General features: G+C 42.4%; 1 protein-coding gene across 1 annotated transcript in view; it reads left to right on the top strand.

The window, feature by feature from the left end:
* Positions 1–2,601: 2,601 nt before the first annotated feature.
* Positions 2,602–24,816, top strand: part of plpp4 (phospholipid phosphatase 4) — a 40,920-nt gene continuing 18,705 nt past the window's right edge. The window contains exons 1-2 of the mRNA XM_042066653.1: positions 2,602–3,078; positions 22,551–22,659. Coding sequence (XP_041922587.1) covers positions 2,990–3,078; positions 22,551–22,659 — 198 coding nt within the window. The 5' untranslated portion in view covers positions 2,602–2,989. The remainder of the gene's footprint in view (positions 3,079–22,550; positions 22,660–24,816) is intronic.

Raw genomic sequence — 24,816 nt, 5'->3', positions numbered from 1 at the left:
GTTAAAAGCTGGTGCAGTACTAAGGACTGAAGAGATCACAGATACAGTATATTGTGGTGCTAATCCATTGAGGGCTTTGAAGACAAATAGTAATATTTTGTCTATTTGGTATTCCACAGGTAACCAGTGAAGTTGAGTTCCAATTAGTAATCTGGCTGCTGCATTTTGAACCAGTTGTAGTCTTGCTAGAGTAGAGTGGGTCAAACCAAAATATAGGGAGTTACAGTAATTCATCCAGCTGATGAAGGCATGGATGGGTGTCTCCAGGTATCCTTATAAGATAGAAAGGCTTTTAATTGAGCTGAAGAAGTTACCCTTCTACACTACAGTAACTTGTTTATTAAAATTCAAATACAATCCAAGAAAATGGCAAGATTTTTACTAAGAACTTTTAGGGTTAAGATGTTGCCATGCTGATCCTCAGAAACAATGTTTTTTGTCAGTGAGTTCTGACTGCAGACAAAGTGTGATAATTAGAAAGAAGGACGAGAAGAAAGATTTTATATGGAAGAAGCATTGAATGGTCCAAATTACTGGCTCTGGGGAGGTATGTTCTATGTTATTTACATGATCCTTATTTTGATAAGGAGAGAGATATAGATAGGATCAGAGAGACGAATGCATTATTATAAAGGGAAAACAGTGACTAACAGTCTTTCTGCAAATCGTGCTTTTTCCACTTTGTTTAGAAGCCATGAGTTCCGGAGCTGCTACACTTTGATGTGATGTTTCCCTTTCCTGCAGATGCATTTGATGTGAATTCACAGTTGTTTTATCCTCATTAGTGAGCTGGAAAAGATAAGACAAGTGTGTGCATGTGTGTGTGTGCGTGTGTGTGTGTGTGTGTGTGTGTGTGTGTGTGTGTGTGTGTGTGTGTACAAATGTACAATGATGTGGGCATATGTGTGCAGATGTGTTAATGCATTTCAGCAGTATGCACATTCATTACATTACATTACATTACATTACATTACATTACATTACATTTGGCTGACGCATTTTTAACCAAAGCGACTAACAACATGGTAACAGTTAAGTTTTAAAACAATTCTCTCAACAATTTTAGGACAATTTAAAAACGGTAGAGTACTGTAAGAATAAGTGCAGTGATTGCTGTTTTTAAACAGTTGAGTGTCAGTTCAAGACGGCTGGTAAGTGCTAGGATCAGCAAGACTTGTTGTAAGTGGTGCTATGAGAAGAGATGTTCTCTAAAGAGTTGGGTCTTCAGGAGGTTTTTGAAAATGGAGAGGAATGTCCCTGCCTTTGCAGGAACTGGCAGTGTGTTCCACCAATGACACCAAAGACGTAACAAATATACACCTGAATGTGCATACAGATTCACATAGACACAACTAAAACACCCAACACCAATTATGCTCCAGACACAAACAGAATTAACATCACGATAAATCTGCACTTTCACGGTGCATGTGTGCGTGCGTGTGTGTGTATGTGTGTCCATGTGCGTGTGTGTGTGTGTGTGTGTGTGTGTATGTGAGTACGTGTGTCTACGTGTATGTGTGTGTGTCCGTGTGTGTGTGTGTGTGTGTGTGTGTGTGTGTGTATGTGTGTACGTGTGTGTACGTGTATGTGTGTGTGTCTTAAACTGAACCCCTGAGGGCTCTTCTCATATTCTGCTCAGGCCTCCCATCACCTAGTGAAAGCAAGCGGTGAGCAGGCTGGTTCTTTTATGGGCTTTAGGTCTGAAATATTCAGAAGGCTGTCTGATTTATGGGAGAACTGCTGCCTTACAACTTTGCCACACTCATGCCTGATCATCTATGACCAACAGCCAGAGTTATTAAGGGACCTGTGCTATTAGCTATGTCTAGCTCCACCATAAACTGGAAATAGCCTATAATCTGTCTGCCAACTTCCTCTCTTTCCCCTGTCATATGGCAAGACAAACTACTTCCACAAGACAAGACAGTAGAAGTAACTCACAAGAGAGAGTCCGGAGCAGTAACTGAGTTATAGTTACATGTTGGAAGACTGTACCCATAGGTTTCACTGCAGTGAATGGCCTCTTGATTACATAATGAAGAGGTTGTGGGTTGTGGATTGTGGTCGTGTGGGGGGCAGGTGCTGCCTGCCAGGCTAATAATATAATACACAGCACAGGACGAGGGGGTGATGACAGGGCATGATACCGCTCAAAGTGCACTCAAACAATACACTAATGCTTTCACCATGATAGCCTGTATGTTATGGTTCATTGTTCTGAAAGGAATTAAAAGAGCATGTATGACATCAAGTCAAGACTTAGTTTGTTGATAGGCCTATTGTTTCAGTAAAATACAGGTGTCAATCTAACATTTCATTTAAATCTTCATCAAACCTATAGTAGGCTAGAGAGTAATTTGTAAATTAAAACAATACATTTGCATTTTGGTGGTAAAACGTCCGGAGTCCTGTGAAGAATATATACCAAGTATGCTACTTATAATGAAGAAGGTTAAAAGGTCCCTTTGGATAATTAAGAATTCTGTAAAGATTGATAAATATCTCGAATTTCTACATCTGTTGCATATGTGTCTCTCTCAGTCTCTCTCTGCATTCCACCTGAGAGAGAGACAGAGCGAGAGGAAGAAGAAGCAGCAGAACAGCACGTTCAGGCAAAACTCCACATTTACTTTGAGCTTGACTGCATCCTCTCTATTTGACTTACTGCGAACGCTTTGGGACTGCCGCTCAGATATATTTTGGTCGTTTGCTTTCCTCCAACGCATTTTCATCGAAGAAATATATTTGCTGGTAAGAGGAGACCTAAGTGTAGGATAGAGTACCTGAGTGAACCCAATTGAAACAATGTTTGAAATTGCTCTGACACTAGCCAGGCTGGGTATACTCGGGCGGTGAAAAGGAATGTTCCCCGTGGTATCTGCACCGAAGTGATTATCGAGTCGGATTAAAAGTGGGAGAGCAGAGCTATACTGTCTTATTTGACAGTTGAACTGTTGTTTGGACTACATTCAGATTGCCCTAAAATATGAAAATGTCACCCCCGGATCGAAGGAAAAATATGCGCGCTCTGGCATTGGAGATTGGAATACGAGTTTTGCTCTTTGGAGTTTTCGTGTAAGTAGGCTATGCTATTTGTGAAATTACTATTCATCTCGTTCAAACCATTGCTCTGTCTCTAGTTTCGCGTTAAATGCATTGGGCTTTCTTTTCTAAAATCAAATCTCCATGCTTCTGGAACCACAGGCTGGGGGTACTTACCTCTTGCTCTCCAAACCGTTTAAAATATGCACGATTCTGTTACTGTCTGTTTGCGCTTTTCAGCGGATATTATGGAGGTTGTATGCAAGCTAATAACAGGACGTAGCTGTACCTGGAATGTACCTGGCTTTATCGTTATTATTGTTACAGTCTGTGCTGTGTTTCAAATGTTTTCGGTGCGTGGTGCTGAAAGGACAGCATTGGCCATACGAATTTGTCCCCACATATCCTGTTAATGGCAGCTCTCGCCTAACTCAAACAGGTTGCATCAACAAGTTCATTCATACATTTTTAATAGAGGACAACACTAGTTCTTCTAGGTGACAACCATTAAAAAGGAACCGCATGCATTTATGCTCGAGTGCTGTATCCAGATTTCATCCTCCGATGCGGGCACATAAATGTGTAGCTTACATGAGCCGTTTAAATGCCTTTCAGACTCAATGCAAGCCAGTCACTATGTCATCTGATACAACTGTTCCTCTTGTGCAGTGGAATTCGGAAAGCAGTGCTTTCTCATCATTTTAGATTTTAATGTAGTACCCTCATGTAGGCTACAAGGCAGATTGCGTTGTCACCCGGGTGGGTATTTAAATGCTTTTTTTTATTAGTATTCAAGTGCGTATCTTAACCTCTATACTCTTTCTTTCATTCTTTTTAGTGTAATTTCTAAATCCTTTGAAACACCTGTAGTGGGAAATATATGATTACAGTGCTGGGGCCCCAAGATTTATATGTAAATGGGCATGGGAAACCTGCGCTGGACCAACAGGGAGATCATTTAGTGTCCAAGACAGTGTCTGCTTGTGTCCATGAGGATTTATGTTCCTATGAGATTACCATTATGTATGTTAACAAGGGACCTTGCCCACACAATAAGATGGCCATTCCCTAACTTCTTAATTAATTATATGTTCATGTCATATTATCTGGGAAACATGCTTGTTTTGTTACAAGTCATCAGGCTTAATGCTACAAGTAGCCTAGTGAAAATAGATTCTTGCTCAAAACTCAAAACAATAATTCCTACGTGACTAATGGTGACACTGATGGAGACTTCACAACCAAATGGATAGTCAACTTTACAATGGAAGCCTTTAATCAGTGGCAATACAAGCACTATACAGGCCATTCAATATCCCCATTAGTCAAAATGTAGCTGTCCTAAACGTGTGAATTATTGTACTCAGTTGGTATGCTGTTTCCTGTTTCATCTGATGATTGTATTATACTGAGATCATTATAGACTAAGATTTTCCTATGGATGTCGGTGTATATTAATAAAGTGGAAATTATAATTCACCAATTTACCATTAAGTATTTCTCTCTTCCATCTCACTATCTCTCTCTCTCTCTCTCTCTCTCTCTTTCTCTCTCTTTCTCTCTCTCTCTCACCCCCCCCCCCCCCCTCACACTAGTAATCTGGCACACAAATCATCTAGAGCCTTTGGTTAATAAAAGGCCAAAAGAGACCCCAATGCTCTCCTTCCATGTCTAATGCCTCTGTGCTGCTGTAGAAAGCTCCACATGTTGCCAGCCTCTGTCTTTCCCAGCTCCCAACTCTCCTCTGATGGAGATGGCAGTCACATGAGAACGCTTTGCGCTCTGAATGCTGAATGTCCATGAGTGGTAGGAGTGAGGCTGATTAAAGGGCACCACAATCATCGCCGAGGAAAGTGAATGTCACAAGCCGTTGCGAAAAGAGACTAGTTTACACAAAAAAAACCCTGTGCTTTTGTTAGTCTGAATGTGCGTTCTAAATGATAAATGTACTTTTTAAATTCTGTGAAGTTTCTGCAATTTGCTGAGGGTATTCATTGAGCAGTGTGAGGTGGCAACCCTGAAACGATAGAAAGCACATAAATCTCTGGAGAGAATGATTAGTCCCAGAAGGTCAGGAGATAAATAAGTGGATGAGTCTGCAGATTTAACGGTACTTTTCATAGACCTGTGCTCTAATTCCTCCTATCTTTAATCTCATTCTAATTTGATCTGTATCACCTATGAGCTGCAGTCTAAGGGTAGCTGTCCAGGGGCAGGTTGTAATTAGTACACGGCAACACTACACAACTGTTCAATAAGCTCCATTCATCGCAATTCTCAGCTCAGTCCCATAAGGGACCTCACGCATTCTGTCATTTAATTTGAGGCAAGACACCGTAATAACCCTCTGGTCAAGGAGAGAAGAATCTCGATCTATAACCGTTTTGTTCTCTGATTACAAAATATTAGGTGTAGGCTAATGCTCAGTTACCTGGCTCATTCAGTCTATTCTCCAAACCAGCACACAAACACGCACACTCACCCAGACACACACACACACAGACACACACACACACACAGACACACACTCATCTTGGGGTGGGGATTATAATCGATGTAGTGAAACAGAATGGGTGTGGTTTAATGTAGTGGAAGGGCTCAGAAATGTTCTGTTTGAAGTGGAATATGCTGTGCTCCTTCCATCATAGTGGAATGGCTGCCTATGCTGTACCAGTGAGTCAAATGTCACATGCCGCATGCTTCCACATAGTTAGATAGTGTGTGGGCTCGATGTCAGCATTTGCGTTTTGACATAGAGGACGTGTTATTGTAGTGAAATGTGATTTGAGACCTTGTAATTCTTCCTTCCTTGTAAATCCTTGTAAAACCTTCAAAATCATAAACAATTTATACAGTTCAGAGAGTAGCCTACACTTCAGTTCAGAGAGTACTTCATTTCAGAGAGTACACTTCAGTTCAGAGAGTACACACTAGCTCTTTTGTCCATGTGAGGTCATCATGTTACAAAGAAAAAGTTCAAATGGAAAGATAAGTTGAGATTTTGTAGGTTTTCCCCAATTTGAAATATCAAACTGCCCTGCTGGGAGAGTCCTAACATGAGAAAGGATGAAAAACATATTGATGTTTTGCCAGTCATTGTTGACTGCCTGTTTTGCTTCCCTGCTTTAGTGCATGTCCATTTGTTTGTTTGATGCCATTCTGTGAGCGTAAATCAACACAAATTGTGCAGGGGAAAAAATGATTGGCTGGATCTACAGACAGAACTATACTTCACCACACTACTACTATCTTAACTTCTACATCCAGTTACAGATGTCCCACAATGGAGTCCATGGGGATATATAGGGTGAAACACAGATATACTGTACTGAAATCAGCTTTAGCTACTGCTACATGATCCGCATATTAAAAAATAATACAATGATAACAATGATAACATATTATGGTAAATATCAAGGAGACTGTCCATAAAGTGGACTTTTGAAATCATATATATATTAAAAAAAAAAAAAAATGACAAAGTTAAAATGGCAAAACTCTAAATAGGGTTGGCATGGCAATAGAAAATATGAAAATATGTAGATGAAGAGAGACATCCATACAACTTAACCCAAATTGAAATGAAATAATCAATAATCAATCAATTCAGTTCTAAAAAATGATCCATCGCTACATGAGAATTATTGGTCTATAAAAATCCCTGTAGAAAAACCTGAAAGGAAGCTGGAACACAGCTGTTCATGGAAATCACCCCGTCTAGTGACGAGGGGATGTGGACACAAAATGAAACTTTATCTGGAAGAATTTGAGAACATATTTATATATCATAAAAACATATGCGGGCTGCACTAACACTGATCTATTAAAAGTGTTCCATGACTAACATTTGCTCCTGAAAGTATGTTGAGGCTGCAGTCTCTGTAAGTGTCGATGAGCACATACTGCATTCATAATTTGCTGTTTATTAGGCTAAATCCATACACACTGATTAGAGCATCGCTAATGAAAGCACATCAATCACAGAGGAGCGTGCGCCTGTCAAATCTCTGAAGTCCCATCAGGAAGCTCTCTGGGGTTGTGGTGTCAAGTCTAGCTGCAGGCACTCGATGTGACAGCATGTTGAGATGGCGGGCAAGGAGCTAAAGCATGGGCCTGAAGAGCGGCATTTAGACTCCAACTCTAACAACATGCCCACAATTCCATCTAAATGTAAACGCTTGGTTGACATTTAAAGACAAGCAGAAAACAAACCAATAAAACAGGGACAAATGGAGCGGCTTAATAAATGGTGTGATCTGTTTGGTGGCACTTGGAGACGATAATAAGGTTATGGACCATTTCTTCACCATTTTATACAAACATGATCTCATGTGAAAACACTGCTACTATACTGCATTAGTGAATTTGTGGCTGTGGTGAATAGGCTGTCTTGCCTTTAAAATGTAAAAGCCCTACGAGAAACACTTGAACTTTAAAAGGTTCTTTAGTAAGCATCTATATAGAATGGAGAGTTGAAGAGTGCTAGCTGAAAAAAAAAGTTACAAAGACCCCTTCGTGTTCCGGCTCTAATAAGACACATGAGTTTTGTTCTCTCGGCATCAGGCGGATCCAGTCAAATATGTGTACTCTCCCTCCAACTGCTTCCATTCTCTTACCCAGCAGCTTCTGAAACTCACACCTGGCCTATGACTCTTTTATCAGTCTTAGAAAGGAAGCCTGCAAAACGTGCTGATGAACTGCCACAGGCGTACTGTAGGCCAAGCACCCACATACCCCTGGATCACTCTTATTGATGGGAAAGTAATCTGTACCTGACAAGTGTTCACATCACTCTCATACTGACCCCGCTGCTGTCAGGGGGTGGAGCAGGCCCAGTAAATGATGGAAGACTAACAGAGAGGGAGGAGAGTGGGGAGGGAGGGATGGAGGGAGGGAGGGAGGGAACCACCAACGCCAGCCCAGGACTGACACATTTATTCCAGTTGAAAGGAAAGGCAGAAAATGAGTCTGGAGGAAAAAAACGTCAGTATATTTTATGATTGGCCATCCCAGCGGGGCCCAGGACTCCCACAATCAAGATGTCAGAAATCACGCATGAGCGAGATTGAGGCCAGAGATTGAGAATGAGCTTGATCAGGCATGGAAGTCCATGCTGACCCATTTGGCTTGGAAAACTGTAGGGAGTGACTACACAACTGGAGTCCCAAAGAATCATATGCACCAGGCAATGCTCTAGACTCACTGACTCTGCAGCTCTGATGCTGCCAGTTAGTTGTTGGAGGACGTCAGCCAAAGCCATTTCATTTTATAAAATCTGGTGCCTAATGGGTTTTTATCTGCTGTGCAGATGCTGTACTGCACCAGAATGTATCAACTAAAAAGGTGCTATCACTGCAGGTATTAAGAAAGTGAGAAATAAATCCTGGAAGATTTCATCAGCATCAGTATTTTTATGGTTGTTTATTTAGGTATATTTCCAGTTTGATGTCATAAATAATTTTTAGCATGTTTTAATAATAAAAAAGACAGATTTGAAAAGAGAGAGTGTTCTGTGATAAATGGTTAATGTGGCGAGGTGAATGGGAACAGGGTCTTAGAGTTTTTTGAGTGGATGCTGTTTGTCTTGCTGACGCTGTGAATAATGCAGTCTCTTGTGTTCCACTTCTGGAAAACTCTGTTTGAAACGAGGCCGCGAGTGGTGTCATCAAGAGCACATTTCCATGCCTCCTGTGAACATTCCTCTCATCTCTCTGGAAGCTCGGAGGTAAAATGGCCTCATTTGGCGTTACTGATTTCACTCAGTTGAAGAAGCTGTGAAGCTTTGATTTCTCTGATGATTCTGACATCTTCTAGGCCAAAAGTAAAACATCCTCTGCCACTGAAGACATAGATTTAGCTGCCATACTGCTGTCTGAAATCTTGGTCAGGACATAATACGTGCATATTCTTCCAGTAGGCTATACAAAAGCACACTACCTTTACACATTACACATTATTTTTTAGTCCTTTAATTGCTTTTATCTTTTATCTGCTCATTTGAAATCATTTTGAATGAAAACTTGTCTTGTCTAGAGTGCGATAAACTGAATTCATTGTTCTGTCTATTCACATTTAAACTCCAAATCTTAATACACAATTATCTTGAAAAAAAATCTCAGGTTTACTCAGTTGCAAACTGTTGTCAGTACACAAACATACACAACATAATTCGTGGTGGGTGGTGTTTGCTAGTCAGGGACACCACGACATGATGTGAGAGTGCTGGTGAACACGTGCACATTCTGAATTATTTATACATGGAGTAGAGCTATGATCAAAGCCAAAGGTGACCTTGAATGTGGCTCTCTCGTTACCTTTACAAGCATCTTCTTGATCTCGTTGTCTTGACTAACATGGATAAAAGTCTGTCTGTTTCCCCGGCTTGTTCACGACGCTTATCTGTAACAGAGATGCACAGTGGCACTCTGCCCATTATTTTAAAATGCTCCACATCGCAGATTGCGCTGGCACCATGTAGCCTCAGGGAGTGGCGTCTGTCAGGGCAACTGCCTCCGTATGCCAACTGTTTTGCACAAATGACACTGTCGCCTGGCATGATGCTTCTGCGCTGTGAGCTCACATTCAGCTGGTGTTGGCGAAGCTGGCTACGCGAAGCTGCTGGTGGCGTAAATGGCACAGGCACAAGTTTCCCTGAGCCTCGGAGTCACACAGGACACATGACAATAGGCCTGCTAGTGATTTATGACTGAGCTCCTCGCCTGCCCTCCACAAATACCACAACAACAACAACAACAGCTTTTACATTTCAGATGACAAGTGAAAAACAGTGTGCAGAAACAAGTGATAGGTTTATACATGCATACACACACACACATACACACGCACACACACACACACACACACACACGCACACACACACACACACGCACACACACATACACACACACACACACACACACACACACACACACACACACACACACACACACTTGACAGAGAGGGGGAAAGAATGGAAGTGGGTAGATCCTTCTGTGGCCAGTGGCAGGCGGGAGACCAATTACGGCAGAGTTGGAGGAGAAGGCGCGTGTGTGCGGAGAGGCCGGGTGAGGCCTGGGGCTCAGGAGCAGGATCACACACGTCAGGGCGAGACGGGTCCTTCTCATCTGCTCCCTTTCGCCACCCCCCCCCCCCCCACACACACACACACACACACACACACACACACACCCCTCCGTCTTCTACTCAGTCTGCCTGCTTATCAGCACGCCTGCATCTCCTGCTGGCTCCACACATTGTGTTCACATTGTTGTGCTTAAGCTGGAATACGGCCACAGCAGAGTATAGGCAGACAGACACTCTTTATTCTCTGTGTCCTGCCATTGCCCACACAATCCAAAGGTAGAAATAGACTCACTGAACTCAACAGCAGCAGCAGTTCTTAGCACTTCTGGCTTTCATATGTTCTTTTTTTTAGGTTTTCTATTGAAGGTGCCTTGGGGATATGAAAAATCCCTGATAGTCCATTGCAGGTTAAAATGCATTTATTCTTTTGTGACTTTTTAAAAAATGTGGTTGAAACTGTTAATGATCTTTGAAATGTTGTAAAACGTGCTTGCCTGTTTGTGTAGTTTTGCACTCAGCATGTCTGCTGCTGAAGCTAATGGTGATGGGATCCAATGCAACGCATTGTTAATTAAGGTAGTAATCACAATTTGAGCAGGCACTGCTACAGGTTCATATTTCCTTTGATGGCTATTCCTTAATTACTTGAGCAGATGTAATTAAATGTCAGAGTGTTAGATATGCATAATCTCATCTGGTGCTGACCTAGTTGCCTTATTATAATGAAAATTTCTCAGATGCCTTGATTCATTCATTTAAATGCCATACTCATATTAACTATATTATTTGTGTAGGGGCAACATCACTGTGTTTTTACTGCATCCTTGACATGGAGATACAAAGATAGATCGAAAGCTGCCTTCATAAACTAAACGCCTCCATGAAATTATGAATAAATCAGAATTCACAAGGAAAGGTCTGGATATTACAAAGCTGCAAGATCAGTTGGCTTGATGTTCATATTCTAATGTTGCAAACTCCAGACTGAAGGCTTCCTTTCATTTTAATCGTGAAGGTACTGCCGGTGTCAGTGCTGTGGCAAGCCCACCATTAATCATGCACCTCTGAATTATGATGTGAGGCGGATGAAGCGGCGCTCTGGAAGCTCTCCAAAGAGCCGTCAGATCAGTGCCAGTGGATGTGCCAGTGGGTGACAGGCCTTTCCAGGGGAACCAGGGCAGCTCCTCAGCAGCGCTACGCTAATTTATTAGCTCCCTCCCTCTTCCCAACCTTACGTACACTCTCACTCCTTTACCCTTCTTTCTCTTCTCCCCCCCCCCCCCCCCCCCACTGTTCTCAATTTCTCTCTTTTGCTCCATGTGGCAGTTTGTCTTCCATTTCATTTTTCTCTATTTCTTTTACTGTGGCTCTTATGGGTGTGGTGCTGTCTGTTTCCATGGCCTTATCAGTTGGAGTGCAGAAGAGAGGGAGGCTTCTGAGGGGGTCTGTTTGTCTGTTTGTCTGGCAGGGGGGGGGGGGGGGGCACAGGGTTGGGGGGTGGGGGGAGTGAGAGATAGAGATGGAGAAGGACACTGCTTCTCATCTATGGCTCCAGACCTGCATCAACCCGCATACAAAAGCCTCAGCGACTCAGAATGCACGTCTGCATTCATCAGACGGACAGGGCACAGGCTCTCATGGAGAAGTGGTCAGTGTATCAGGGGTCTTTTCATTCTTTATACTATGAAAATATATCGATTCAGAATTAGTATCCAGAGACTAATGTGGCCATGGATTCTAGTACTTGCTGTTTTCAATTAATTCTATAACTCATATTCAGTGCCACATTGAAGGTCATCTGCCTCATGACAAGAATAAGGAGACCTAGGTCGTTCATTTAAGAGAGTTGGAATTCCTCTAATTTCATTTCACATTCCACTTGTATAGCCAATTCTGTTACAGACCTTTTCCACACTATGCATTCAGCATTAGCTTGTGCAATCAGAGTAGTGATACCTTTTTCACAATATGAATTATTGGTAATTTGGCGGGGGAGTTGACACATTTTTGCCATTATGCTATAAACGCACAGAATATTTACTTTAATGAATGTAATCACTTCGGCATCCCGTGTTGGCGTGGGAGACAGTCTTATACTCTCTAAGGATATCTGATCTGAACGCATTTGATTAAAACCACTTAACTCAGGTAGGAGTGCCAGTGACCCTGTCCACATAAAGTATTCCCAAGTGCAAAGGTAGCAAAAAGACATGGTGTGATTTGACTTTCCAACATGCATACATAATAGGGATGATGTCAGTGTGGAGAGGACTCATCCAGTGGAAAGCCCACATCTCCTCATGCATAATTACCTTTTTCGCCGTGTTAAAGAAATCCTCTGGGTCAGTGCAGGGTCACTGATCAAGGGCACAGGAAACGTGTAAACAAGAAAAAAATATCAAAACAGAAACTCACATGGTCTAGTTATTTCCAGTGGTTTGCAATCCTGTCTGTAAATGCATGTCTGTGTATGATTTGCCCTCTCATAGTGAGCGAGTAGGTGAATTTATGCATGGCAGCTCAGGTAGTCATTCATTGCATATAGGCTTTTGGGTTTTTGCCTGCATTTATGTATGCATCCACACATCCATGTATCTTTATGTATGTACATATCCACAGCTAAGAAAATGTGACATTTGCAAAGTTTATCAAAGGGGGCACACTCCCTGCCTGGTAATAAATTCTACAGCTTCACCGAATGTCCTGCCAAACTGATTTAAGGTGGCAGAGAATCCATTGGTCCAAACAAAGTGCTTGTGTGGGAGACGGGGTTGTTGCTGCCTGTGGTTTGGGTCTGTCCTCACTGAAATTTAGCTTGATGAAAAATGAGGATGTCAGGTGTGATAAATGTCAGGCAGAGCACACCGAACCTGGCTGAGGTGTGTGGAAGGCAGTCAAAAATGCAATGAGTGCAGGAATAACACTCGACTGGAGGGTTAAGCCATGTGAGGACTATCAATGAAGTGTGTGTGTTAGATATTATTGAGGACTTATGCATCCCACTCAATTTATATCCAACTCCAGCAGCATAGAATCGGGGAGAAATCAAATAATGTGTAAATGTGAAAATAACCAGCTGAGAATGCATTTGGGAATAAATTGGTTCCCAACACCTATGCCACCATGGAAAATGGTATGACTGCAAGAAATATCTCATAAGAGGTTTCTCAAACTCTAAGAAATGTTTAACCATACCAAAAACAGACTAAATTCCAATGACAGTTCTCACCCTTAAAAAGCGCCGTGCTGTGAGTTTTCTCTCACCGTCTCTCTCTCTCTTTCTCTCTTTCTCTGTCTCTCTCCTCTCTCTCTCTCTCTCTCTCTGCCTACCTGTCATTAGAGCTCAGAGTTCACTGTCTTCCACAGGAGCCCCCAGGGACCTTTCAGATCATCAGGAGAGCCAAGCAAATGAGCAGATAAGATGCTCTGCTCTATGAGAACTAGTGGGACAGTTTTTTTTGTGCAGGACTAGAGATAACCTTGTCACATTGACCTTGCAGCGCACACCTGGGGATCATTTGTTGTAATTTGGTTAGAGTATTGCTGTGACATCCTACAGATTTCTCTTTGAAAACCTGCCTTCAATCTCACAAATCTCATAAAAGCACTGTTATTGATTGTACAAATAGAAGTTTGAATCATCACTTCTGCCGTAAGCTCTGCTTTCACAAGGCATTGGACTGATCCAAAAGTCTTATCATTCCAGCCCACATTTAACCCAAACCCCAGATAACCTGAAGTCATTATATCATAATGTAACGTGGCCCCTCTGTACTAGTGGTACATGTATCACTTTCCTCGTTTATAAGGATTTTTCACCATGTTTAAGAAATCCTGAGCACAGGGTCAGTGATCAAGGGCACAAAAACATGTACACAAGAAGAATATCAAAACAGAAACCTACATGGTCTAGCTATTCCTGTCGGTTTGCATGTATGTGCATGATATGCCCTCGCATAGTAAGCACAAGCAGTTATAGTAAGTTATAATGTAATCTGGCCCCTCTATACAAGTGGTCCATATGCCACTTTCCTCAACTGTTTATAAAGGATGCACTCGTGTCTTCTTCAACAGCTCATTCATTTGGTATTTAGAACCTTCTAGTTTCCTGCTGGATGTAACAAACGAGTAGAGCGCTAATAAAGCCTCTGTTGCATGTGAGTGACCTGGCCTTCGATAAACAGACGTTTCATAAATAGGATAATGGTGATGACAGGAGCAGGGGGAGTGGTGAGGCCGTGCAGATCATGTAATTACCCAGCATGCCCTGGGCTGCAGCTGGGGCCTTTGGACCGTGTGTTGAGCCTGCACTGCTGCTGGCCTGGCTTCCCTGCCTGGCTATTCTTAGAGCCGCGTGCCCTCCCAGCATCCTCCTCTCTCCTCGTCTCATTTGTCTTTGGCAGTGTGGCCCAGGTTCACCTCATATGGCAGTGCTGGAGGTGCCGGGAAAAGAGAATGAGAGAATTTTTCAGTGCCATGTGTGGTCAAAACATCAGAATGTTCTTGTGGAAAACAGAAACAGTTTCAGCATTTACGTTAGATGTGTGGTAATGTATTCTCTGTTAGGAGATGTACCGTAATATATTCTCAGTATTTATGAAATGACAGAGAGGATGTAGACTGATGTAGATTATTGTCTGAATGTCCTGACACGTACCATTTGGCTCAGTGTATTAGAACCAAAATGTGCCTGACTGTGATAAGCAATGACCTACACTAGCACAACACGATAACCATGGAAATATTGAATGGAGTGATGTTTTGTGGGAAGAGACAAAGGTGGAATCCTCTGACTCACTCAGCTGTTCAGAATAGCAGACATCACACTGCGCAGGTCCGCGCTCCCCCTCAACACTCGCTCACGTGACAGAGGCAGTCAGGCAGGGCAATTAGGGCTTCGCAGTAAAAACCATGGCATGCCGTTCCATTCTTCAATTTACTGACTGGCTGAATACATGCCTGGCTGCAACGTGCCACGTAATTGCGAAATGTGATGAGAATTGATTCTACATGCAGCTTCACAGCCCCTTAAGTGCTGTGAGAAACATGGGGCTGATGCCAATATCACCCCCCTCCCCCCCCCCCACTCCTCCTTTGCACCCTGGCTGTCCTTCACCTCTGAGGAGAGATCCCTGGGGGGCTGCCACAAGCTTCACACCTGCCAAAGTATCACTCGAGTCCTGCCCCCTGTTCCCCTGTCTTAGCTCTAGGACCTGTCAGTACGGTTGGGAAGGCGCAACGCTATAGCGCGGTATTTCGTCTCTGGCTGCAGGGGCTTTTGCCATAACTCATCCACCACGTGGTTGACACTTCGGGTCTTTCCCTAGAAACTATTGGGCTGTCGCTCCCATTGATCTCCACACGTCACACCCGAATATCTTCAGGCTTCCCTCCTGTGAGAGTCCATGCATGAAGTTGGCATTGGGAGCCCCATAGGGAGGTGATCATTAAAGGCTGTTGGGGAGAGTAACATCTCTGGTCTGGTCTGATGTCTTGTCTAATCTATTATGTTAATGGCCAACTGCAGTGGCAATGCCAGGAGGTGGGCAGAGGCCCACAGACTATTGGGACATAAAAGGGAGAGCCGGCCCCACAGTGTAGCCCATCAATATCCAGAGACTGCTCAAGGACCTCCCCTACCCCTGCCGTGGGAATGATTCACCTCCTGCAGATCCGGCTACATTAACAGTGCCGTTTTACTGCCGCCGCAGAGGTATTCCTCAAGTCTACGCCACCTCTCCTGGGCCGGGTAGCTGTCTGGTTTTCTAGTGGGCCATATGATCTCTATTACTGTGTAATAATGGCCAGGGCTAGCCCAGGGAGCCTGCTATTTGATAGCCATAATCCTCCTCAGCTTATCCCCTCACCCAAAGCTAGGCACTTAATCAACAGGCTCTATGTAGACACACATCGATTCACCAAGCAGGAGAAAGGTGTGAAGCCCTCTTGGTGACTGCTGGGTAAAGAAATAAATAAAGGCAGTTATTAAATCATGCCACATCCGTCCCTGCACTGTTTCCGTCTGCGGTGACCCTGCAGACACTCAAATCAAATTAAGATGCCGCATTTTATTAAATCATGCACCCACAGAAGAGATGGGTGTCCAAGCTGCCAGTGAGGCTGGGAGTTCAGCATTGTGATTTTTCACATAAAGCAGAGATTTGTATCTTCCGGCAAATCCATCAAATTGTAAATCAGGAGACAGTACATGCATGCCAGAGCTTTACAAAGTGATAATGTTCACAGCACCATTGTTTTTGCTAGAGAAACTGTTTTATTTAATGTGGCAAAACACAGTATGGTTGATTCCAAGGCATATACTGTTGTTTTCATTGGAGGTGCAGGGCATATTGAGAGAGAGATCTCCAGCATGTGGGACTGTAAACAAACAGTGGGCGATGTTGGCGATACCTCATCGCTATACCCGGAATAAATCTGGCATATATTGGCACTTCCCAGTTTGGAAGCTATTTTCAGTTTGTTAGCGCGTCTGGGGCTCTCACCAGCAGACACACTTCCCAGACAGCCGATATTCTGGTGTGACTGGCTGTGTGTCAGCTTCCGTAGGGATCTCATCCTGTCAGGAAGCAAACACGTTCAGAGGCAGAACCCCCCCCCCCCCCCCCCCTCTGTTTTCACGCCCTCACACTATCCTTTTTTGGACTTCCTCCCATGCTCTTCTATTGTCTTCTCTCTTAAGTGCTCACATCTGAAACAGTTTTGTGTTTTGAGCAGTGAGCTGTGATCTTACTGTTCTTGTCTTTGACACAGTTAACAATGCATGGGATTCTGGTGTCCTGTCAATCTACAGGGTCTCTGATTTTGTGAGAGGTATTGAATTACATTGTTATGGTAGCACTTACATACATTCTTACTTTTCTTCGCAAGGCACAGGCTCTATAAGTACCTCATAAATCCCTGCCTTAGACCGAGTCATTGTGTGGCATTTCTCATTTCGCTGCATGCGTTTAGAGATGTAGCAATATGAAGAAATGGTATAACTCAGTTTTGTCTCTTCGCTTTTGCTGTTTTGTTGTGGGACTTTGTTTGTGAGCCAGTCTGTGACTCATGTGAAGAGCTGGTGATGAATCATGGTGATACCCCCAGGAGGGGAGCCATGGAAGGTAGATGGAGGAAGATAAGTAAAAGGGTCTGGAGGAGCTGCCAGATCTCATTAAAAACACAGCGCATACTTACTCTCTGTCCTGTGATCAATCCTGACTGTCACATGCCCACATTTAGAGGACCATTCAGATTCCCAGACCAGAAACATAAAATAGCATATAGCATTTCTCTTCTATTATTGGTTTGCATATTCTGTTATGTGGATGACTGAGCTTATGTTGCTGGATCATGTAATCGTTCAGTATCACCTGGTAAAACAACAACAATCAGTGCCAGCAATGAGTGTGTACGTAGCACTTTAGAGGTTGCAATGGCAAGCTCAGATCTCTCTGGAGGACATACTATTCATAGGCCACAGACTAAAGGAAAGAAATAAGGATGTTTGTCTCTTAGTTGTGTCTGAAGAATTAGAGAAATCTGTGGGTTGTGAGCACATTCATCATTCAGGGATGAATCAGTGAGAATGCTTGTTTTTTAGTTTCTCATTTATCCACTCTCTAAAACAGGAGACTCTTCAGGAGGCTCTTTTTCTAGCTCATCCATTCAAATGCCTCCCTAGACTCATTAAATCAAAAATGGACTGAACTTAAGGGAAATACTTAGCATAAAGTATATGTCTTAATCAAAGCTAAGTTTTGTTTGTATCACAGTATTTCCTCTTTACATCTTGTCTCAGAGATTTAGTGTCAAAACTTTAATGTAAACTAAAACTTTATTTTAATTAACACATTTTTTTGCATACATTAAAATCACATAATATTTCTTATGAACTAGATGTACCGCAGAGCGGTACAAAATATGACCGCCGCCCAGTCCAGCACATTTTTTCCACAAAAAGAAATCCCGCTGAAAGGCCTATATGATTCTACTGTCTCACTAAATTGCATTATCCACACTCAATTCTCACTGGTATCTGCTAGACAACAAGTACCAAAACATGATTAGTTCATAGATTTCACATGTAAAATTCATTTTATACAACCCCACCTCCATCTTGCCTGTTTATAATTCTGAGAAATTCTTGATTGTTTGTGTTATGTTTATGTTATGTGTGTGTGTGTGTGTGTGTGTGTGTGTGTGTGTGTGTGTGTGTGTGTGTGTGTGTGTGTGTGTGTGTGTGTGTGCGTGCATATGTCTACTGTGTGAGTATGTGTCATACGTATGATTACTGTGAATGTATGTGTGTGTGTGTGTGTATCTGTTTGTGCACATGTGTGCACATGAAATGGGTTAACATGACCCCTGGAGGCAAACATATGGGAAAAAAATGGTCATCCTAGGCCCTACAGTTCTCAAGATATTCACAGAGAACTGTGTCTGCCCTACCCTCCTTTCGGGGGGTCCAGTCCAGCGGGGGGTTACAGATCAAAACGAAAAATGACGGTTCCATGCTATCCATGTGGGGGTACATGCCCACCAAGTTTCGTGTACCCCGGTCTTTCAGTGTCCCGGGAATCCTTGTTGGTGTACGTCACTAAATGTACACATAAATTATTTTATTGTAAGGCCCCCCATGAACGAAAGTACACAAAACTTGGCATGCATTCGGAGGGTGTCATAATGATCCTACACTTTTAATTTTGTGCAGTTTTGACCTTGTCAGCCAGAGATATTGTGATGAAAACACCAAATTCTTTGCTTTTTAATTTTTAACTAGGTGGCGCTATACATGAAATAAGTGGTAATGGGATGGGTTGACATGCCCCCTTAAGACCAACATACATAAAAAAGATGGACCTCCTAGGCCCTACGGTTCTCGGGATATTCACAAAAAACTGTCTCCGGCCACCTACAGGCCAGTTGGTGTATAGTAACATAAATTAATTTATTGTGTGGCCCCCCATGAACGGAATTCCACAAAACTTGGCGTGCATACAGAGGGTGTCATAATGATCATACACTTCCAATTTCGTGCAGTTTTGACTATGTTAGGTCACAGATACCTTCAATTACAACACCTCATTTTTACTTTTTTGTGTTTAACTAGGTGGCGCTATACATGAAATGAGTGGTTATGGAATGGGTTGACATGGCCCCTTGAGATCAACATACAAAAAAAAATGGTCCTCCTAAACCCCACGGTTTTCGAGATATTCACAGAAAACTGTGTCTGCCCTACCCTCCTTTCGGGGGTCCAGTCAAGCGGGGGGGTTACAGATCAAAACGAAAAACGATGGTTCCATGCTATCCATGTGGGGTTACATGCCCACCAAGTTTCGTGTACCCTGGTCTTTCAGTGTCCCGGGACTCATTGATGGAAATTTGGGCATGCGAAAAGAAAATCATCTCAGAGATTTAGTGTCAAAACTTTAATGTAAACTAAAACTTTATTTTAATTAACACATTTTTTGCATACATTAAAATCACTTAATATTTCTTATGAATAAGTTGAATCAGGAGTGGGCATTTTGCTCTTTTGTTAACAGCTAGTGGATATGATACAGTTAGTCCAAACAAAAGTAATCTAGTGGCATTCACTACCAACTGCACCTTTTAAAAGCTAGTTGAGAGAGAGATAGAGAGAGAGACAGAGAGAGAGAGAGAGAGAGAGAGAGAGAGAGAGGGAGAGAGAGAGAAAACAATATTTTTTAGGGCTACCTGCTGGGCCAATCATGACTGCTCTTGCTGCTGACATTAACTTGACTAATACAGTTATGATAATTGCCACTATTCCCCGTGACAGATTTATTGTCAGTGCAGGTCTTTGGTAGTCATTTCAATGATTGCTGCCTTATTGAACAGCATGTCATCATTTCGTGCAAGTGAGCCATTTCAGCCCAGGGTTGAATGATACATTATCCATTATGGATGGATGGGAAATGCATATTCGACATTATCACAATAATGTTAAACATCATCGGGAACCAGAGCCAAGAGACTGGTACACATAAGTCTGGTACACTTTTACAATAGCAATGTTCTCTTCAATTACAATATAACATATGGACATTATATGCATAGAGTGGACATGCTCTGTTTTTGACATGTATGTTATGTGCCAGTGATTTCTGAAATCAAGTGCACAACCTTTTGTGAGAACTTTCACCTTTTCTTGTAAAGATAGATAGACAAAAGACAGTAGAGCCCATCCTTTAAAAGACAAAGCCCATCGTTTTACACCAATTGTGGTCTCAAAAGACAGGTAGGTGTAATCTAATTTGGCCTGCTGTTGGGCTGATAACAATGTTCCATGCTCAGTATCGTAACACCCCCAATTATCACCACTTTTATTCAGAAATTCTAAAACAACGACGTTTTTCAACACTTCAAAATAACATTTGCTAAATTAACCTGACATTTTTCAGTAGCCATAGGTGTGTAGATTTGAACAAAATCTGGTTTGTTTGTTAACGGGAGCATTTACTGCCTGAAATATCCGATTTTGTTTACCACGCTCGGAGTTATAGTGCTGGCCTGATGGGTCGCCTATTTACACCGTTTCAACGGCACATGAACGGTTAGACCGAGAATTCTCGTCGTGAAATTAAAATTCCACTGGAGCTCCAAGCGGTTGTGTACACGCAGCCTTACAACACTGTCAACAGCTCTTTGAGTCACGGTAAAATGTCATTTTTGGTACATAGCTAATTTAGATACACCTATGGTGTGGGTGGTTGCGTTTCTTTAGGAGTCTGCTGTCTTGGTTTGTATAGAAATTGATGACACATACACGCAAGACGGTGTCTTGCAACAAGTGACACATACACGCAAGACGGTGGAAATACGGGACCGACGGTAATAGGGGGAGTTCCGATATCTATGTTGTGTGAGGGAAAGAATAGAGTGAAAAAGTTTGAAATGTAAACTTTTTAACAGCAATCCCAAAAGAGGAAATATAAGACCTCCTGGTGGGCACTCAGATGTATTGATTTTCAACACAGTACTGTTTGGTACACTGTAAAAAAACTATTACAAGGACCATTTCAATCTGGACAGAGATATCAGTGAGTGACGGGCACCCTGGCGGTTGTTTTCTTATGGTAAATGAATGAAAGAACGGCGGGAGGAGGAGGAGGAGGAGGAGCAGCAGGAGGAGGAGGAGGAGTAGGAGAAGGAGCAGGAGGAGGAGGAGGAGTGGGTCCTATATTAAATCAGTTTTCCTCTCCTTTCTCAATCAGTGCTGTGCACCAGCAGCAGAGCTCTTAATCACGGCGATCTGCAATAATGCTGCCAGGGAAAGAGTAATTACCACGCCAGCAATGAAAAAGGCAGAGCAGCAACGATGCAAGCTTCATACTGAAAGGGAAAAAAAAAACTTTTTGCAAATCAAATGATGACTTGTTATCTCACTTTTGTGTTTATTGGTCTACGGTGTCTAGCTGTAGGTTTTCCTACATTGATTCCCTGTAGCCTACATAGCAGCATATTTTCTTGTTAAGTCAGAGACATAGCTATCATAAGTATTAAATAAGAAATGTCAAGGAGTAGTTGAAAATGCATTACTCTAACACTTCCACAGATGGATCTTGAGATAGTCCCCATGTTTTTTGTTTCTCTCCTTAACGTAAAATTCACTTCATTAAATAGAATTTATGAACATGTGCCATACTGCAGGGATATAGTTTGAGGTCTTTCCCTGGAAGATTGAAGCTGCTCAGTTCGGGTTGAAAGAAAGATTCTATGTTGATCCAGGAGAACAAGGTCTTATTGGAGGGAAATCTGCTTGGCAGCAGCAGACTGCTGAAGGAAGCCAATGCAAACGAACCAATCCTGTAGCTTCCAAGAGGGAGTATTTAACAGACTCCACTAAGGTCACAAATGGACAGGTCTGTCAATCAGTGTGAGCATTATTCAATGTTCTGTTCCTTAAGATGTTTTTTTGTTATTATTGGGTATGGTGCCATGTCACATTAGATTATCCTGACAAGCCAATAACTTTTATTGCAACTGTCCCTTATTCTTCATTTACGACTGTGCATACAATGCTGCACAACTACACAAATAGCCCAGTCTATGAATACAAATGAGGTTGCCAAATTGATTGCTTAAGATGCAATTCAGTGCTTTGTTAGAGCTTTATGTTTTATCGTAACATTCATAAACCATCCATAAACCATAAACTCTTCCCTATGCTATTCCCATTTTATTGGCAGGTTTTCTGTACATTTGGTGATCTCTGCAGCAGAGAGCCAACATCATCAATCTGACCATCTCAGCAGTGGTAGAATTGAACTAGAACCCTTGATATTCAAATCCTCTCTAACTTCCTTTGTCATACAGTTTCATAGTAAGTTTTTCAGACTGCTTGGTGATTGACAGCTCTTTCTGTCATTCTCTCTGTCTGTCTTCCTTCACAGCTTCACAGAGTTCCTGGAGCCCTTTGAGAGAGTGATCCAGCCGGAGGAGCTGTGGCTCTATAAGAACCCTCTGGTGGAATCAGACCACATCCCGAAGAGGGTGATGTTTGTAAGTATGAGCTACTGCAAAGCTCTTCATCCTGAGATAACAGGGAACTGCACCAGAGTCCCATACAGTGTGTCTTATCACTGGTAAAAGCTGAGGGACAACAAGTGCCCAATAGTTTTATCACCCATTCGCATTTAGGGGCATAAGTTCCTCATGAATAAATGTGCTGTTGATAATAAAGCCCATTCATCAGTTCATAGTTAGGCTTCATTAGGTGGCCATGTAAACTAATAAGGGAACTCCAGATTTGCTGTAAAATTTTTCTGCATCTACTGACATAAAGTGAAAGTCTAACCATTACACACACACACACAAAAACTTACAACGTAATGAAGATTCACCATGTCATGCTATTGTTAATTTTGATAAATGACAGTTACTCACCAAAAAAAATTATACCTCAATGGTTTCAATATGGAACTAATGCCTACTAGCTTCTTCTACGTTAATGAAAAAGGTCTTAGTCAAGATGGCACTATTTCATTATTCCAATGTGGACATTTTCATACAGCCCCTTGCCTTGCACAATGGATTACAATATGCATTCTCTATGACAACAACACTTAAGGAAGATTTGTGTACCACTGCTCTTCAGTTCAGTGTGGAATGTGATGAGATCCTCCACTGTGCCTCTGCTGTTGGACAGTGGAGCAGAGAGAGAAGGATAAGTGTTTATCAATAGTTATTATAAAGTACATGATCAATTTTCTCTGGAGATATTCTGCTATGTGTCATCTGGAGAATGGTAGACTTGGATATTTTTCACCAATGGACATGTTCACTGGAGTGTTGAAAACACATTAAACATAATCAAATTGAAGGAATCAATAGAATGATCGCAGAGAGGATTAGGAGACTCACTCTCCGGTCCAGCTGCCATAACTCTGCATGTGAGGATTAGCATAATGAAGCTTTTTCTCCAGAAGGGCTCATTGCAGTTAAAGCCATTACAGGTTATAGGTTAATAGCTTGACTAATTTTGGCCCATTTATTGACCTAGTGTTGGCCAAAACTCCCTTTTCCATTCGCTGCATCTAAAAGTGAAGGTGTTCCTTGACAGTAAAGGACAGTGTCTGGCCTTAGCTATTGCATTGGCTCAGTATCTGGTGTCCACGGGAAGACTCGCTCATATATTTCACCACTATAGCGGCAATCACCTTGGGCCCATAATGCTCTCCCAGAGAAAGTGGATACATCCGTGGTGGACCATAAGCTACAGTTTATGGGTTCCTCTCTCAGAGTGCCTCATAAAACTTGGTGTCAATCTCTTGGTGTCCCTCTGCCAATGGATCACTGTCTAAACGAGCGACCACTAAAGTATAGCCATGAGGCCAGAACATATGTGGTGGGCAGTGCATCTTACAGCAATGCCTTGGGGTTCAAATTGTGTGCTTTTTCTTAAGAGATCTACTGAACGGCCTTTTACACAAAGGAAATGTATTAGCCTAGCATTCATTTGGTGTAAAGAGTTCATGTTTTATATAATGTCCCTGTGCACAGCTTCAGTCAACATTAGAAAATGTGATCATCAGAATAAGCACTGGAATGGTAGGGGAGAGTCGGTGAAGATGGGCCATTATTTTTAATTACAGCTTTTTTTTATCTAAGTTGATCTATTTAAAACATTAAGGGTAAGAATAAATGGGCCTGGTTAAGCACTGCTGTTTGTTACGATGAGCTTCGTCTTTTAGGGGAATACAAGACATTCAATGTAACATACACTACGTAATACAATTCATACATCGGTGTAGTTTATAAAGGTGAAATCTGAACACATAAAATGGTAATATTGCAAAGTGGAGGGCCTGAGGAGAGGCTGAAATGGCCAGAGTTGACGAGGCAGCAGACCACCCGTGGGCAGACATTGTCTCCCATCGGCCTGCAGCTCAATCACCTGCTGCACCCTTCACAGCTCGCTTGGCATTGTGGACGAGGAGTGCAACTCTGCTATCTGATCACTAAGCCCTTGTCATCTCCCTCCCCAGACATTCACCCCTCCACTGCCAGGCCAAGGGTTTTAAGAGCATAAGCAATAAGCGCGGATTTAGATGTCCATAGTATGGGGATACATGAATGCAAACACTTATGTCTGAGACAGCGAGTGTATTGTATTTGTGCCGTCTAGCATGTGGCAGCGGTGTCACTGAGCGGAGTTGT

This window comes from Alosa sapidissima, chromosome 16 (genome assembly GCF_018492685.1).
Source record: "Alosa sapidissima isolate fAloSap1 chromosome 16, fAloSap1.pri, whole genome shotgun sequence".
Taxonomy (NCBI): Eukaryota; Metazoa; Chordata; class Actinopteri; order Clupeiformes; family Clupeidae; genus Alosa; species Alosa sapidissima.
The sequence above is the reverse complement of the archived record's forward strand: the minus strand, read 5'-3'. Positions and strand labels throughout refer to the sequence as shown.